The sequence below is a fragment of the Colias croceus genome, chromosome 19 (genome assembly GCF_905220415.1).
Source record: "Colias croceus chromosome 19, ilColCroc2.1".
Lineage (NCBI taxonomy): Eukaryota > Metazoa > Arthropoda > Insecta > Lepidoptera > Pieridae > Colias > Colias croceus.
In genome coordinates, this window is record NC_059555.1 from 195624 (window position 1) to 211400 (window position 15777).

Sequence of the window (15777 nt, forward strand, 5' to 3'; positions counted from 1 at the left end):
TAACATCGTGGTATCGCTCATGTTGCTAGTTGCATTTAACATTATGTCGGTCGCCGGTCAAGGTTTTTTCAGACGAATATTTTAAAATTAACTTTTCATGCAATTTAGTCAATTTAATAATATTTGAATTTTAATACTTTTGCAGAGGATGCAAAGGACGTGTATCTTGAGGTGCCTATTGGTGGAGGTGAATATGAAATGCAGGAAGTACCAAAAAAATTAATACCAACCTTCCTAGGTGCATTGCGAGAATATCGATTAGTGTAGGTAATCTCCTTTCCTGGAATATGTGGCCAATTCCTTTTTAATCGATGATTTATGATTGTCTTTAACCTTATTTTGTTATGCAACACAGGTTCCGTCTGTAGAAGTTTTAAGTATATGTTTTTATATTAGGTATCGACTACACACTGTTTTACAATTAAACATACTTAGACGCATTCTGTAGTTATAATTTTTTACCTTTCATCGAATAAAATGCATGAAAATTATTTTAATTGTAGTTGAATTTAATCGAAACGCTAACATCATTTATGAATAATATGATGATGACAAGAGCCAAAACTGTATATGCTGGAATTCAACAATAGCAATATTTGATATTATCGTTGGTTTATTTTAGCTACATTCATAGCATCATGTGGGGCGGGGCATTGAAACTATCTTTTATTACTTAGAAGAGCCATACGCCCTCTATATAATATACGTGCTCGGGAGTCGGGACTTAATAAGAGCTTTTATTAAATATAATATACTAGCGGTCCGCCCCGGCTTCGCCCGTGGTACATATTAACGTTTTCTCTACATAAGAACCATCCTCGTACTTCAAGGAATATAATAAAAAAAGAATTATCGAAATCGGTTCAGCCGTTCTCGAGTTATGGAATTACAACGAAAAGTGGCATTGATTTTTATATATTAGATATTATATTATATAACGTCACAGTAGCTACAATAACACCAGCTTTGAATTATAACATACAAGAGTAGGTAATGGACGAAACGGAACAGAAATAAAATTCGAAAATCAGCTAAAAATTAAAAAGTTAAAAATTAGCTTATGGATCTCCTCATAAAATTAAAAAGTATAGCAGTGCTAAATTTAAAAGTTATATAAAAATGTATGAATTCAGAGAGCCTAAGTAGTATAGTATTAATGATATGGAAGAATGAAAATCAAGGCAGTCAGTATTATTCGGCATCATTATTATGATAAACATATAGTGTAAAAGAGCAACTATACGGAATTTCTTATCGGTTTTTCTCTGTAGAAACTGTTTTCCCAATACCAGCCCGTGTCCCTGCAGTGGGAACATAATATTATAGTACCTATAACTAGGCCGATGATAATAATTTATCATGTATTATATTTAACGTTTAGGTGGTGTGAACATTAGAGATATTTTTTGTAGAATTTTACAGTTATTATTTCTTATCTATTATTACCATTTTTATTTAAGGGGAGTCCTTTCAGCGAAGCGGAGTAAAATTGGTTTGCAAGATCAAATTTTTCATGTATTTGCAATTATATGACGCTTCTAGAAAAAATAATCAATACACTTCAAGATATTTCCTAAAAAGTGTGCTAATTTGTTACACAACCACGTGTATTTTGTTCGATCATATAAAATCATAAAAATAGGCTAAAATAAAGATCGAAAACGAATTATTTATTAATGAAATTTCTGATTTTGGAAATAATTTTTATATAAGGATATGTATTTTGATGTACTGCAGAAAACGTGCTAAATTTTGGTTTTCTACTGAAGCCCTGTAATTATTAAATACATATTATATCTCAGAACTTAACGTTGCCCAGCGTTTTCTTTACAAACCGCGCTGCCCGCTACCCCGCCAGTCCTGATCAGGCGCTTGCTAACGTAGGACCTGTGTCAAATTATCTCCGCTCGATTTTAAGTTTTGAGTAAAGATAAATTATTGAAAATGGGTAACAAAACAAACAAAATTCGGAAGAAAGCAGTGTCAGTATCACAAAAAAGGACAGGAAAAGAGAACTAGTATGTAAATTGAGTAATATTATAAAAACGTAGTTACTTGATGCCACAGAATAAAAATATCAGTTGGTCATAAAGTTTCACCTCGTATGCTTTTATTTCAAAACGATAAAAGCTGCGTTACTGTGAAATAAGAGTTTAGTTTATAATAATTTGTTTTATATATATAATACTAGTGGTCCGCCCCGGCTTCGCCCGTGGTACATATTTCGCAATAAAAGGTAGCCTATGCCTTTTCTCGGGTATCAAAATATCTCTATACCAAATTTCATGCAAATTGGTTCAGTAGTTTAGGCGTGATTGAGTAACAGACAGACAGACAGAGTTACGTTCGCATTTATAATATTAGTATGGATTATTATTACGTAATTGGTGTATTATTTGCATAATTTTGGGGTATAATTATTAATTACAGTTGTTTATTTTAAGGAAAAAAACAATAATGATTATTTGTTAAAAAATAATTGATAATAGTCAAATAATAATGATTATTGACTAATAATAATTATTAATCACTACAGTAAAAGTTCCTTATTGGCGGGGTATATGTTCCATAAAATATATGCCTCGAATACAGAAACCGTGAATACGGAATGGTAATTATTATATGGGATTATAGGTTCTACGTTATACGTTCCTAGGTGACGATTGAGATTTTTTTCGTGTCTCATTTTTTTTAGTTGACATTATAAATTTATAAACTAGGAAGAGTGCAGTAGACGTTACTCGATCACAATTATTTTTGTAACGAATGTGAAAGACGAAACCTATAAAACACGCAAAGCGGCTTTTACTATAAACGGAACTACATTTAAAAATATACTTTATTTATTGAGTTATAAGGTTGCTTCCATTCTGTTTATTTACATTCTCAAAAACATCAATCGCGGCAAAGGCGGCTTGCGACAAAGGCGGCTTGGGTCAAAGGCCTCGGCGATATCATTAATTAACAACATAATATTATGTACTTTAGGCTAACTTGTAATAAGATCTATTTTACTTTCTTATTAGTCCATTTGACAAGGATATTGTGTTAGATACCTATTGGAATAATTTTATTATTTTGTATGTACTTATTAAATCCGCGAATAAAAAAATTTTTAGTCGCGAATATAGAAATTGGGTCGCATTTTTTTAATTCCCGAATAGTGAAAACGCGAATAAAGGAAGCGCGAATAAGGAACTTTTACTGTATAATAGATGATAATAGTTAGTTCATAATCATTGTTATTATAGTTCATTGAAAAGTTACATTTGGGGTTGCGTTTTTTAGGAGGACGCATTTTATTTTTTTGATGTGTAGGGGGGGTTAGTGTGAAGCTATCACCAAGTTTGTGGGGTCGCCACCCTTGTCCCACGGCCGCCATCTTAAAAATAGCGCTTAATATGGTTTTTATGATATATCTCTTAAACTATTAATCTGATAAAAAAAAATTGTCAACATTATTTGTTGCAAATTAAATTTTCTACAATTTTGGTCCAGTAACTTTTTGTCATAGAACTATAAATAAAAATGTTATGAGTGAAAATGTTCAGAAATTAGCGATATTTATATTTTTCAATAAAACTTTTTTTTTTATAATTTTACGAAGAAATAATATCAGACCATTTTTGTAGATTGTTGTAGTATTGTAGTTATATTGTAATACACGCGCTCTATACTATTCTAATATAATACTCTAAGCTTCTACTGGTAGCAGCAAGTAATATTTATTAGTTACACCAAGTACTTCCATAATTATGTTGTGCTAATTAATAAATTCCTAGTACCTACTTATCTCAGTTTATAAAGTTGTAAATGATTTCTTTATTTACTTTTATATTTACAATCTGACACAAACACTTTTACATTGCTTACATAATAAAAATTGATCACAATTTACTTTTGATATAAGTATTTTACACTGTGGCATAGCGCTAACGTTACGAAAAACAAACGACGCGAGGAGCGCGAGGAGCGCGTGTCACGCGAACGGCCCCGCACACCTCACCTCCAATCTTGCCTCGCGTTGAAATACCTCGCGTTAAAGTAATACCCATTCCCTTGAGCGGACTCACTGTGTAGCCGCGAGTCGATGCAACATGTGTGGCGACATGTCTCGTAACATCGTGGTATCGCTCATGTTGCTAGTTGCACTTAACATTAATATGTCTGCCGCCGGTCGAGGTTTGATTAACTTTTGAATATTTATATTGTGTACGTTATAAATATAACTACATATTATTATAGCCTGATATATTTAGTTTATTTACTCTTAACGTTTGCTTCATTCGTTCGAGCCTGCATGAGAATCGATCAAATTTAAAAATAATATTTTTCAGACAAAGAAAAAGATGAAGCCATTGGGGATGGGGACCTTGGAGATGAAAACAGAGAATACCATAAAATTGAAATCCCACATGAATTAGTTAACGACTTCTTAACTTCACTGAATAACTTCCAAGAATGAATGTAGAATTGTAAATGTCACCGCTCTCCACTCGTGTAATAAATATTTAAATGTTTTTATTTTATTTTTTTATCTGTAAAATTACCCGACTTATATAATACTAGCTTTCCACCCGCGGCATCGCCCGCGCAGTCAAAGAAAAACCCGCTTAGTTCCCGTTCCTGTGGGATTTCCGGGATAAAACCTATCCTATGTCCTTTCTCGGGTATCAAAATATCTCTATACCAAATTGCATGCAAATTGGTTCAGTAGTTAAGGCGTGATTGAGTACCTAACAGACAGACAGACAGAGTTACTTTCGCATTTATAATATTAGTAAATGATGTAGTACTTAGATGTATTATTTTAGATCAAGTTAGATAGACGCAAGGATAGACGCTATGACAGTAGGTACGTAGGTACAGTGCCATAAGATTTTTTATCTGTTACCTACCTATCAGCAAAAAAAACTTTTTAAATTTTCGAGTTTTAATGTTTTAATTGTTTGCAATGAATTCATTATTATTTTCGTATAATATTGGTTATTTAGGTCATAAATCTTTGTGGAAATGGATTAGTTAAGCATAGTTATATATAAACATTAAAAATTTAAATTAAATAATACTTGCCTAACTAGTAGTTAGTTACCTACTTAGTTATAAAACTAACATAATATTATATCAGGTGATAGTCGTAGAATCGTAGATAGTTAATTTCCAGTAATGAAGTTAATATACCTATTTTTATTTAAAAACCAGCGGTCCGCCCCGGCTTCGCCCGTGGTTCATATTTCGCAATAAAAGGTAGCCTATGTTCTTTCTTAGGGTCTAAAGATTGTCTGAGCCAAATTTCATCAAAATCGGTCCAGTAGTTTATGAGCCTATTCATTACCATCAAACAAACAAACAAAGTTTTTCTCTTTATAATATTAGTGTAGATAGAAGCAGTGCCGGCGTTAGGGGGGGGGGGGGCTGGGAGGGAGAATGGCAGAGGGCTACAAATTCTAGGGGGCGCCAAGATCTGAAGTTGTTAACCTAACACTTAAAACTTGGGAACAAAAATAAACAGAACTTGTTTGTCAAAAAATCTCTGCATGCATCTTTAAAAACTACGGTTTAATTTTCGATAGTGCATCTATCGAATGCTATGCTAAAAACAGATTGAAATGATTCCGAACATTTTCCATTTTCACAATACGAAACAGAGTGGAACATTTTGTACGTAGGTACGTATTTAGTAACACCGACTTTTAATCCTGATCCCATACTATACCATGCTTTTCGCTTGTGTAATAGAAACCAGACGGCTGATAAACATTTTAAATAAATACTTATATAGATAATTAACATCCAGACACAGATCAAACAATTATGTTCATCACACAAATATTTGCCCTGAATGGGAATCGAACCCACGACCTCTGGCTTGGAACGCAGCTGGTCACTTCCAACCAAGGCAACCGGTCAGTCAAAACATGAGATGACTCTATCGATACTTTTAAAAGGATCCTAAGTGCATTGCGTAGTTAAATGTTCAAATACTTATCATAAAACGCTGATAAAATAATAAAGTTAGGTCTTTTCTTTACGGCATAGGTAATTATCTATCGGTAATTAGTTCTTGTATTTAAAGCTCGTCCGCCCTCACCACATTCATAGTGTCGCGAGTTGATCATAATAATATTTCTGACGACATGTCCCGTTCCATCTTCATATCTGTGATGTTGTTAGTTGCACTCAATATTATAAATGTCCATGGACGTGGAGGTTTGTTTTACACAAATATTAATTATTCATTATTGTCTTGAGTTGCAGTTTTAGAAAATTTATATTTTACTATTAACTAATTATTTACATCATATTTTCATAATTTACTATCGAAATTCGAACCCCTTCAGGTAGGAACCTAAATAACAAATATGATCTACCTAGTTGAAAACTGGCGCGATAAATAAATAAATAAACACTATTTATACCAGCCAATTTAGTGAACGAAATCGAACGTTCAGGCGGAAGAAGAAATGGAATAAGTCATACAAGTTTACAGCTGCTAGTTATTCCTGAAATAAACATTAAAAAAATTCTCTTTTCATTTTTTATTAGTAATACACAGTATTGATGTCTGCTTTAACTTAAACTTTGCTAATTTAGCTAATAATTTAAGATAATAAAAAATTACTTAAGTTGAAGTGTGTGTGAGGGATAGCAGTACCTACCTACCTATGATTATTGTATTTCAAAATGAATAGATTTGTGGTACGGCCCTTGTTTCAAAAATTGTTTCAATTACATAGTAACGTGTTCAATAAACAGGAATTGACTCGTTACACTTTTATTATACTAGGTAATCATGGAATTTAAAATAAAATATAGGTATGTATTCGATAGCAATATTGATTGCTTGCAAGTAACTAGGGTGATGAACTGAATGGGTGCTAGAAAATCAATGTTTGAATTTATTTTTACCTCGGCACATACTTACATCTACTGCAGGTCACACCTAGAATCATAAATAATAAAAAAACCATATGACGAGGGTATGCTACCATGGATAGAGTAACTCCTCACTTATCTGTGAGACTGACTTACTCTCTAGAAACAGAGTAATTCAACGATGTTAACATTGCGTACATGTCCAAATGCTTATCATGGAATGGTAATTGTAGCCATCCGGTCTTTTTGTTACTCGTAATTATCTATCGGTAATTAGTTCTTGTATTTAAAGTAAAGCTCGTCCGCCCTCAGCGCATTCATATTGTCGCGAGTTGATCATAATAATATTTCTGACGACATGTCCCGTTCCATCTTGATATGCGTCATGTTGTTAGTTGCACTCAATATTATAAATGTCGAGGGGCAGGAGGATGGAGGTTTGTTTTACACAAATATGAAACATTTTATTTTCAATTATTACACTTTTGTCTCGAGTTAGTTATTTATAATTTATGTTTTATTATAATTCTTTACAATATGTACTAGCTGCTCCCCGCAGTTTCACCCGCATTGATCCGCTCCTGTTTATCTTAGCGTGATGATAAATTTAGTCTATAGCCTTCCTCGATAAATGGGCTATCCAACACCGAAATTATTTTTCAATAATATTAAAGTATAGATTATAAAGCTGAAGAGTTTGTTTGTTTGTTTGAACGCGCTAATCTCGGGAACTACTGGTCCGATTTGAAAAATTATTTCGGTGTTAGATAGCCCATTTATCGAGGAAGGTTATAGGCATGTTATAGGCTATATATCATCACTCTGCGACCAACAGGAATGGGGCCACGGGGGTGAAACCGCGTGGAGCAGCTAGTATTAGTATAAATTTTCATCTCATCCTACATACATGCAAATACATTAATTTAAAATTAATGTTTTCCAGAAGGTGCAGTTGATGAGTATCGTGTGGAGCCCGGTCCTGATGGTCAAGATAGAGTAATTAGCAACACTGTTGTACCAGCCGAATTAGTGGACGACATCGAACGTTCCGTAAGGGAAGAAGAAATGGAATAAGTCATACTAACAGCTGCTGTTTGTTCCTGAAATAAATATTAAAATAATGTCTCTTTTTTATTTTTTTTATATGATTGTAAGAAAAAAACAAAGATGTAATTTTTTACTCCGGTTTTTATCTCTATCCTGTATACTATATAGATAAAAACCGGAGTTAACCGGATGCTGTAAAACATCAGCAACCTAAAAGGTAGCTAACATCATAAGTACTTACCTAACAAGTGATAACTGCGTTAAAAACAACCGACTTCAAACTTGCACTTGTAACATTTACAAATACAGACAAAAATGCTCATAAAATAAAAACTACTGGGCCTATCCGAATAAAATTTTTATGGGACCAATTCGACACCATCCCGCATCGAACAAAAAAAGAATCACGTTAATCGGTTCAGAAACCTCGGAGTAATCGGTGTACATACATATAAAAAAAAAAAAACATACCGGCCGAATTGATAACCTCCTCCTTTTTTTGAAGTCGGTTAACAATATTTGTACTACGACTTTTGATAATTTGTGAGATTTTATTTTCATACAAAAATAAATATTATAAGACATAATAGATGTCTAATTGTCTAGTCCTGCGAGGTTGCTCGTGTTTTACAAGTGACCCTGTATATGTATAAAAATTAATCCATATTCCCCTTGGTCACGGCATCACACGTGAACGGGTGGACCGATTTCGATAATTCTTTTTTTTTATAATATTCCTTGAAGTACGAGGATGGTCTTATCTTAAGTTTTATGGAGAGAAAACGTAAACATTTACCACGGGCGAAGCCGGGGCGGACCGCTAAATTAAATTATCAGTATAATATAATAATATACATTTCATATTATATAACTTAAACTTATTAAATCAACAAACTATATAATAGAATTATATACATACAGGGTGTGGCGTAATGAATGGATAAGCTGGTAACAGGACGGTCTGGCGGTTCAGTAAAACGTATTTTCTGTTCAGTAAAAAACATCAGTGTTCTAGGTATTCGACATTTACGAAAATTCAAAAAAATCACTCTTTCTGGGGCTTCCTCTCAACCTGTTTACGAGAGATTTATCCGCTGTCTGCCGTGGTATCCCCATGGGAGAGACTCAGGCCACGTTTCCACCAGAGATGATCGATGATGCGTAGGTAGTATAGTATTGCTTCAGAGTTCAGACGCTAAATGAAGTGATATAATTGGTTCTTTATAAACACATCTCTAGCTACGCATCCTCGAACATCTCTGGTGGAAAAGCCCCCTCAATCGTGTATCCGCGGTAATTACCTTACATGTACGTGAAGTTTGCTGAACAGTGAACAGCCAATCCACATATTATTTATAACTAGATTACAATTGTTATGTGGAGCCTTGTAAAGCTAAGACGAATCTGATAACTTTTCCAGACTGGAAAAGTTTTTGAGTTTAGCCCGGACAAACGTATACAAATTCGAAAAACTATATTTTTGGCTCGAACGATATCGGTTACATAATAATTAATGGTAAGTAATAAGTAATCTTTAAAAAAAATCCATATACAGTTTTGACTTTCCTTCGATTTTATTTTAATATGCAGGTATTGATGTCGTCAAGACGCTTTGCTCCTGCACTGGAAATAAATTGTTTTTAGTGGGTTTTTTCATATTTGATACACTTTTAGGTAGTAACGTTAATTTGATGATATTATGTTAGTTATTTTTTAAATGTGTCTGGCAAGAACCATGAAAACTGTCCGGCTCTTGAGGTAACATCTTTTTATACGTCCCCAAGTAACATATATAAAATTTAGCTTTTAAACTATATTGAAAGTTAGGTACAATTTTATACACCTTTACTACCTGTTTCCTGCCAAAGTAACCACAATCCAGACTTGATAATCGCTAGTCGTTCTTATCTGTATCGGAGACATATACAGAGAAACTTTCAACTTTCCTAAAGAAAGGAAAGTCTGGCCGTCGCGTCGCGGGCTCTTAGATTATTAGATATGTCGTGGCCATATCGTAGATTTGCTCATTTCATGATATGATCGATCATTTCACGAAATGGTCCCATTTCATGAAATGGCCAACATAGTTTGATCAGATCGTTAAATCGTCAACGTTTCACGATTTGGTCATCCACATTTGGCTAGATCGTATAAAATATAAAGAGTCCATAAAATATTAAAAAAAGACGTGTGGCACTCGGGGACTGCGGCGGTAAAGCTATTGCATAGCATGCCTTCAAGCCACACCTCCGAGCCCGTCGGAGTGGGGAGCGTGAGGTTTTTTGGATATGGAATGTCTCGATTCGGTCCCCGCGCTCAAGGCCCGCGATAGAAGCTATGCAATAGCTTAAAAATTCAGAATATTCTAAAAACAGTGCCGCGGCAGCGGCCGGCGAATGCCAGAAGCGGATCGCTTTTTAAAAAACAAACAATTATAATAATATAGTAGGATATATAAATATATATAAATTTATAAAGAATAGAAAAAATTCGATCACGAGGCGGGACTCGAACCCGCATCCTTCGCGCCATTCCTGGGCGGATGCCTAACCAACTCAGCCACTCGTGACCCGCCCGAGTAATCGAATTTATTCTATCCTTTCAGTTTTATGTGTCTTAAGGGACACACCGCGCGCCATCTATTGAGATGATTTAACAACCATCTCAACCAATATGAATATTCTTTATAAATTTATATTTATAAAGCATTTGAATGCCATAAAAACCAAAAAATATAAATTCAAGAAAAGGTCGTGTTCCATCGTTACAATATTGTATTCACTGAAAAGTGCTACATATTGGTTGAGATGGTTGTTAAATCATCTCAATAGATGGCGCGCGGTGTGTCCCTCAAGACACATAAAACTGAAAGGATAGAATAAATTCGATTACTCGGGCGGGTCACGAGTGGCTGAGTTGGTTAGGCATCCACCCCGGAATGGCGCGAAGGATGCGGGTTCGAGTCCCGCCTCGTGATCGAATTTTTTCTATTCTTTATAAATTTATATTTATAAAGCATTTGAATGCCATAAAAACCAAAAAATATAAATTCAAGAAAAGGTCGTGTTCCATCGTTACAATATTGTATTCACTGAAAAGTGCTTCATATTGGTTGAGATGGTTATTAAATCATCTCAATAGATGGCGCGCGGTGTGTCCCTTAAGACACATAAAACTGAAAGGATAGAATAAATTCGATTACTCGGGCGGGTCACGAGTGGCTGAGTTAAGATATCCACATTTTCCATAGTACTCGAACCTCTTCGTCGTAAATTCTTTGCTATGACTTTCTTCATATTGTTATTAAACGAATTATGAAGTTTTTAACTGCGAATAATTAAATTTTCGCCAGCGGCCGCCATCTTATCACATAAACACAGAGCTTGCAGCGCCTCTACCAATGATTAATGTAACTATTTAACGATATGATCAAATAATTTTGATCATTTCATGAAGAAACCGCGCGTTTAGTTGGCCATATCGTGAAACGATTTCTTATCATTGATCTGCTCAAACCACGTCATGATGTGGCCAAACTAAATTGGCCATTTCACGAAATGCGACCATTTCGTGAAATGGCCAATCATTTCATGAAATGAGCAAATGTACGATATGGCCACGACAGATATACGACACCTACAAAAACTTTTATCCCTTCTCCTTTTTAAACAAACAAATTAACGTTTCAGCTTGATATTATTGGGTAGGTATTTTAAATATTAAAATTATTATAAGAAAATATGTTAACTACAATAAAATTATGACGTGTTCCACAGGCGATTTTTTTTATTCAAATCGTGTTCTAAATATTTTTAAACATGGAGGATAATTGCGGCTATCCGGTCTTTTCCTTGCTCTTGCTTATCTGGGAGTTGCCTTCTTATCTATAATTACCTTTTGTATTTAAAGTAAAACTCATTCCCTAGAGCGGACTCACTGTGTAGCTGCGAGTCGATGCAACATGTGTGGCGACATGTCTCGTAACATCGTGGTATCGCTCATGTTGCTAGTTGCACTTAACATTATGTCGGTCGCCGGTCAAGGTTTGTTTAAATGCAAATAACTTTATGATTAATTAATTATTATAGATATATTTTTGGGTAGACTTCAAACAGTTTAAAAAAATGTCATCGGGTGTACAAGTTGATCCATTTTATATTTATTTTCAGATGGTGACTTTGGCGGGGACGATTTGGGTGGTGACTTTGGCGGGGACGATTTGGGTGGTGACTTTGGCGGGGACGATTTGGGTGGTGACTTAGGCGGTTTAGATGATGGAATGGGTGAAGGAGAGGACGGCAGCTATACAATCGAAGTACCAGCTGGAATAATAGACCGCTTAATAGTGGAACACGCAGATGGAGATGTGTAACCATTCGCTTTTCATGCTATTCATTAATTATGTATGGAAGTTTTAACTTTTTTTTTGTAAAACTTAATATACTATGGGTTTTTCACTATTAGAAGAAATGATCATAAATTATTTCTTATCATTCCATACAGTTTTACGATTTTCATGTGTTTCAATATTTACAGAGAATAAATGATCATTCTACCATTTTTTTGCATCTTATATCTTTACTACACCTCAAAAAACTCTGCGCAACTATTATCGTTATCTAAAAAAACGAAGAAGTTAATCTAAACGCGTTAATCCGAATAAACTCACTTTTAAAATATGTGTTACAAAAAATTTTTCAATAAATCAAAAAGTTTAGTATAACCAACTTACAACGAGATCACTATAAATTACCTGAAACAGAATCTACCAACCGAACCAAAACTTACGCTGAAGTAACTAATAATAACCAAACATCGAAACCAACGAAACATAATAAAGAAAACGACAAAGATGCATCTAATTCAGAACACATATATGAACCAACTGTCAACTCAAGTGACTTTAAGCAAATTATGAACATGTTCAGAGAAATGATGCAGCAAATGACCACCATGACGACTCTGCTCATGAACCTCATGTCCAAACTGCAATTACATTCAGACCCTTAAAAATTGCCTTGTGGAACGCCAATGGGCTATCAAACCATGCTCTCGAAGTAAAAATGTTTATGGACACTCATAATATAGATATTATGCTGATATCTGAGACGCACTTTACCGCTAAGAGCTTTTTTACAGTGCCAAAATACAAATTGTATAATACAAACCACCCTGATGGTACAGCTCATGCAGGTTCAGCTATATTAATCAAAGAAAATATTAAACACTGTACTACAAATTTCTTCTCTAGCAACGAAATCCAAGCTACAAATATTATAATACAGTCCTCAAATGGTCCGCTATTGATATCAGCCCTCTACATGCCCCCGCGGCACAACCTCAAAAGCGAAAATTACACCTCGTTTTTCAACTCCCTGGGCCAGAAATTTGTAGCGGGAGGTGATTACAATGCGAAGCATACCGATTGGGGATCAAGAATTATAACTCCTAAGGGCCGCGAACTTGCAAAGACAATCCATCGTCTTAACCTCTAAGTCTCGTCTACCGGAGAACCGACCTACTGGCCGAGTGACGTTAAAAAGAAGCCTGATCTAGTAGATTTCTTTGTCACCAAAGGCCTAATGATGTCATCACTACGCTGTATGTCTAGTTTTGACTTATCTTCTGATCACACTGCAATTTTAGCTGAACTATATAACGAACCCTTACAATTTAACACGCCCTGCAAACTTCATAGTAGAGAAACTAATTGGAATGAATTTGCACAACAAATAAAGGAAACAATGACCACTAATATCCCACTTAAATCCGATGATGACATAATAGACTACAAGCCCGCATAGGAAAAAAATATGGGTCAAATGAACCACCAGGGGACATATCTAGAACGATAGAAGAGCATAAAATAATAAGATTCATCACTATGCCGTCACTTGTAAGCTGTCCAACTGAGTGCAGATGAGAATTGAAAAGTACAGGTAGACTCGGTAAATTTTGGTCATATATTTTTGTACGGCATTCTTAACCATCGATAGATCCATTAAAAATAATAAGAAACCGCTCAGTGCCGTACAAAAATGGTGGTCCACAAAGTCGGAATTTTTATTTAAATTCCGAGAGTTACCGAGGGTAAATTTGGTCATTTGACCATGTACGGCATCTGTGTCATACTATGCCTATACTGCTTTTAATCCATTATTCCGCAACGCCGTACAAAAATCATGGGGACAAGGGGAAAAAATCGAGAGTTGCAATCCCCTCTCTTTCCCCACTCCAGGGGGTCATTTGACTAAGTACGGCTTCGGTTCCAAAACATTATCTAGCACTCAAAAGTACTATTAAAAGCAATGCCGTCAAAAAATAATTGTTCTTTTAAATGTATACCAATAATCATCTTAATTTCATCGAATTCTTGATATAAAGAGCTGTAAGGTCATTTGACCCTGTACGGGAACTTTTTTTTTAACATGATATTGTAAAATTCAACTGTTGTATAGTATTGCCGTTCAAAAGAAACCGTTCTAAAAAAAGTTATAGAGAAATGCAAAAACAGAAATTTTGTAAAAGTTTAAACATCGTAGATTAATGAAATATAATAGTTTTCTACACTTTATTCGTTGTTTTAAATAGTATTAACATAGATAAATTAGGAAAAAACGATGCCGTACATTTTTGTGCAGACACACACACACACCACATCTTTTAGGCTGATGAATGCGACGAAAGCTACAATTTTAAGGGTGCTTTATGGCCATTTGATACAGTACGGCATTAAAATATTTTTACCCAACTACGGCAAATCAAAAGGAGGGTTATGATTTTGACAGGTCATGTATGTATGTTCATCTATTCCCTCGTAACTTCTAAACTACTTATCAGAATTCGACAAATGACATATCATTAGAAGCGTCTGAATTGTTCACTGGATAACCAGCGACCAGCTAGCTAAAGGCTATATGGGGTTTCACAAAATCTAATGTGGCGCCCTCTAGCGGACAAAACATACAGAGTAAAAAATAAAGTTAAGATAAATATACCGTGTTTGGTATCATTTGAAAGCGCTTTACTTGTACATTTTGAATATGTATATATTACTAGCATTTGCTTGTGACTTTACCTGTATTCATGGGCTGATTGCATATAATTCACATCTTTTCGTTCATAGCTTCTTTATTAGTTCATCAATTTAACGGAGTCCATTCCACCTGACTGGTGATAATTAACCACCTCGAGCTTCTTAATATTAATGTATATTTATATTTTATTATCAAAATATAAAGCAAACATTTCGTTATATGGATTTTTTTCTTTTTCAGATTTTTCCCCTTTGAACCAACGAAAATGTACGGCACATGAAAAAATATTATCTATGCATAAAATACTTTAAAAATAAAATTATTTCGTGTTGTGTCAAATGACCCCCCTGGAGTGGGGAAAGAGAGGGGATTACAACTCTCGATTTTTTCCCCTTGTCCCCATGATTTTTGTACGGCGTTGCGGAATAATGGATTAAAAGCAGTATAGGCATAGTATGACACAGATGCCGTACATGGTCAAATGACCAAATTTACCCTCGGTAACTCTCGGAATTTAAATAAAAATTCCGACTTTGTGGACCACCATTTTTGTACGGCACTGAGCGGTTTCTTATTATTTTTAATGGATCTATCGATGGTTAAGAATGCCGTACAAAAATATATGACCAAAATTTACCGAGTCTACCTGTACTTTTCAATTCTCATCTGCACTCAGTTGGACAGCTTACAAGTGACGGCATAGTGATGAATCTTATTATTTTATGCTCTTCTATCGTTCTAGATATGTCCCCTGGTGGTTCATTTGACCCATATTATTTTCCTATGCGGGCTTGTAGTCTATAACTAATGCTGTGGA

At 34.7% G+C, this 15777-nt stretch overlaps 1 protein-coding gene and 1 long non-coding RNA gene across 2 annotated transcripts; both read left to right on the forward strand.

The window, feature by feature from the left end:
• Positions 1-7200: 7200 nt before the first annotated feature.
• Positions 7201-7997, forward strand: LOC123700536. The gene is made up of 2 exons (XR_006752622.1): positions 7201-7313; positions 7820-7997. It is a non-coding gene; the product is annotated as an uncharacterized LOC123700536 (long non-coding RNA).
• A 3618-nt stretch (positions 7998-11615) lies between these two features.
• LOC123700290 (keratin, type I cytoskeletal 10-like) lies at positions 11616-12483 on the forward strand. Its single transcript, XM_045647468.1, has 3 exons — positions 11616-11626; positions 11850-11966; positions 12093-12483. Exons 2-3 carry the CDS (start codon positions 11885-11887, stop codon positions 12293-12295), a joined length of 285 nt encoding a protein of 94 aa, XP_045503424.1. The 5' UTR covers positions 11616-11626; positions 11850-11884; the 3' UTR covers positions 12296-12483.
• Positions 12484-15777: the final 3294 nt, after the last annotated feature.

Excerpts from the sequence above, each read along its gene's own strand:
- LOC123700290 (XM_045647468.1), top strand. The coding sequence starts at position 11,885 with ATGTGTGGCGACATGTCTCGTAACATCGTGGTATCGCTCATGTTGCTA. Across the intron at positions 11,967-12,092 it reads TATGTCGGTCGCCGGTCAAG|ATGGTGACTTTGGCGGGGAC; the intron begins GTTTGTTTAAAT and ends ATTTATTTTCAG.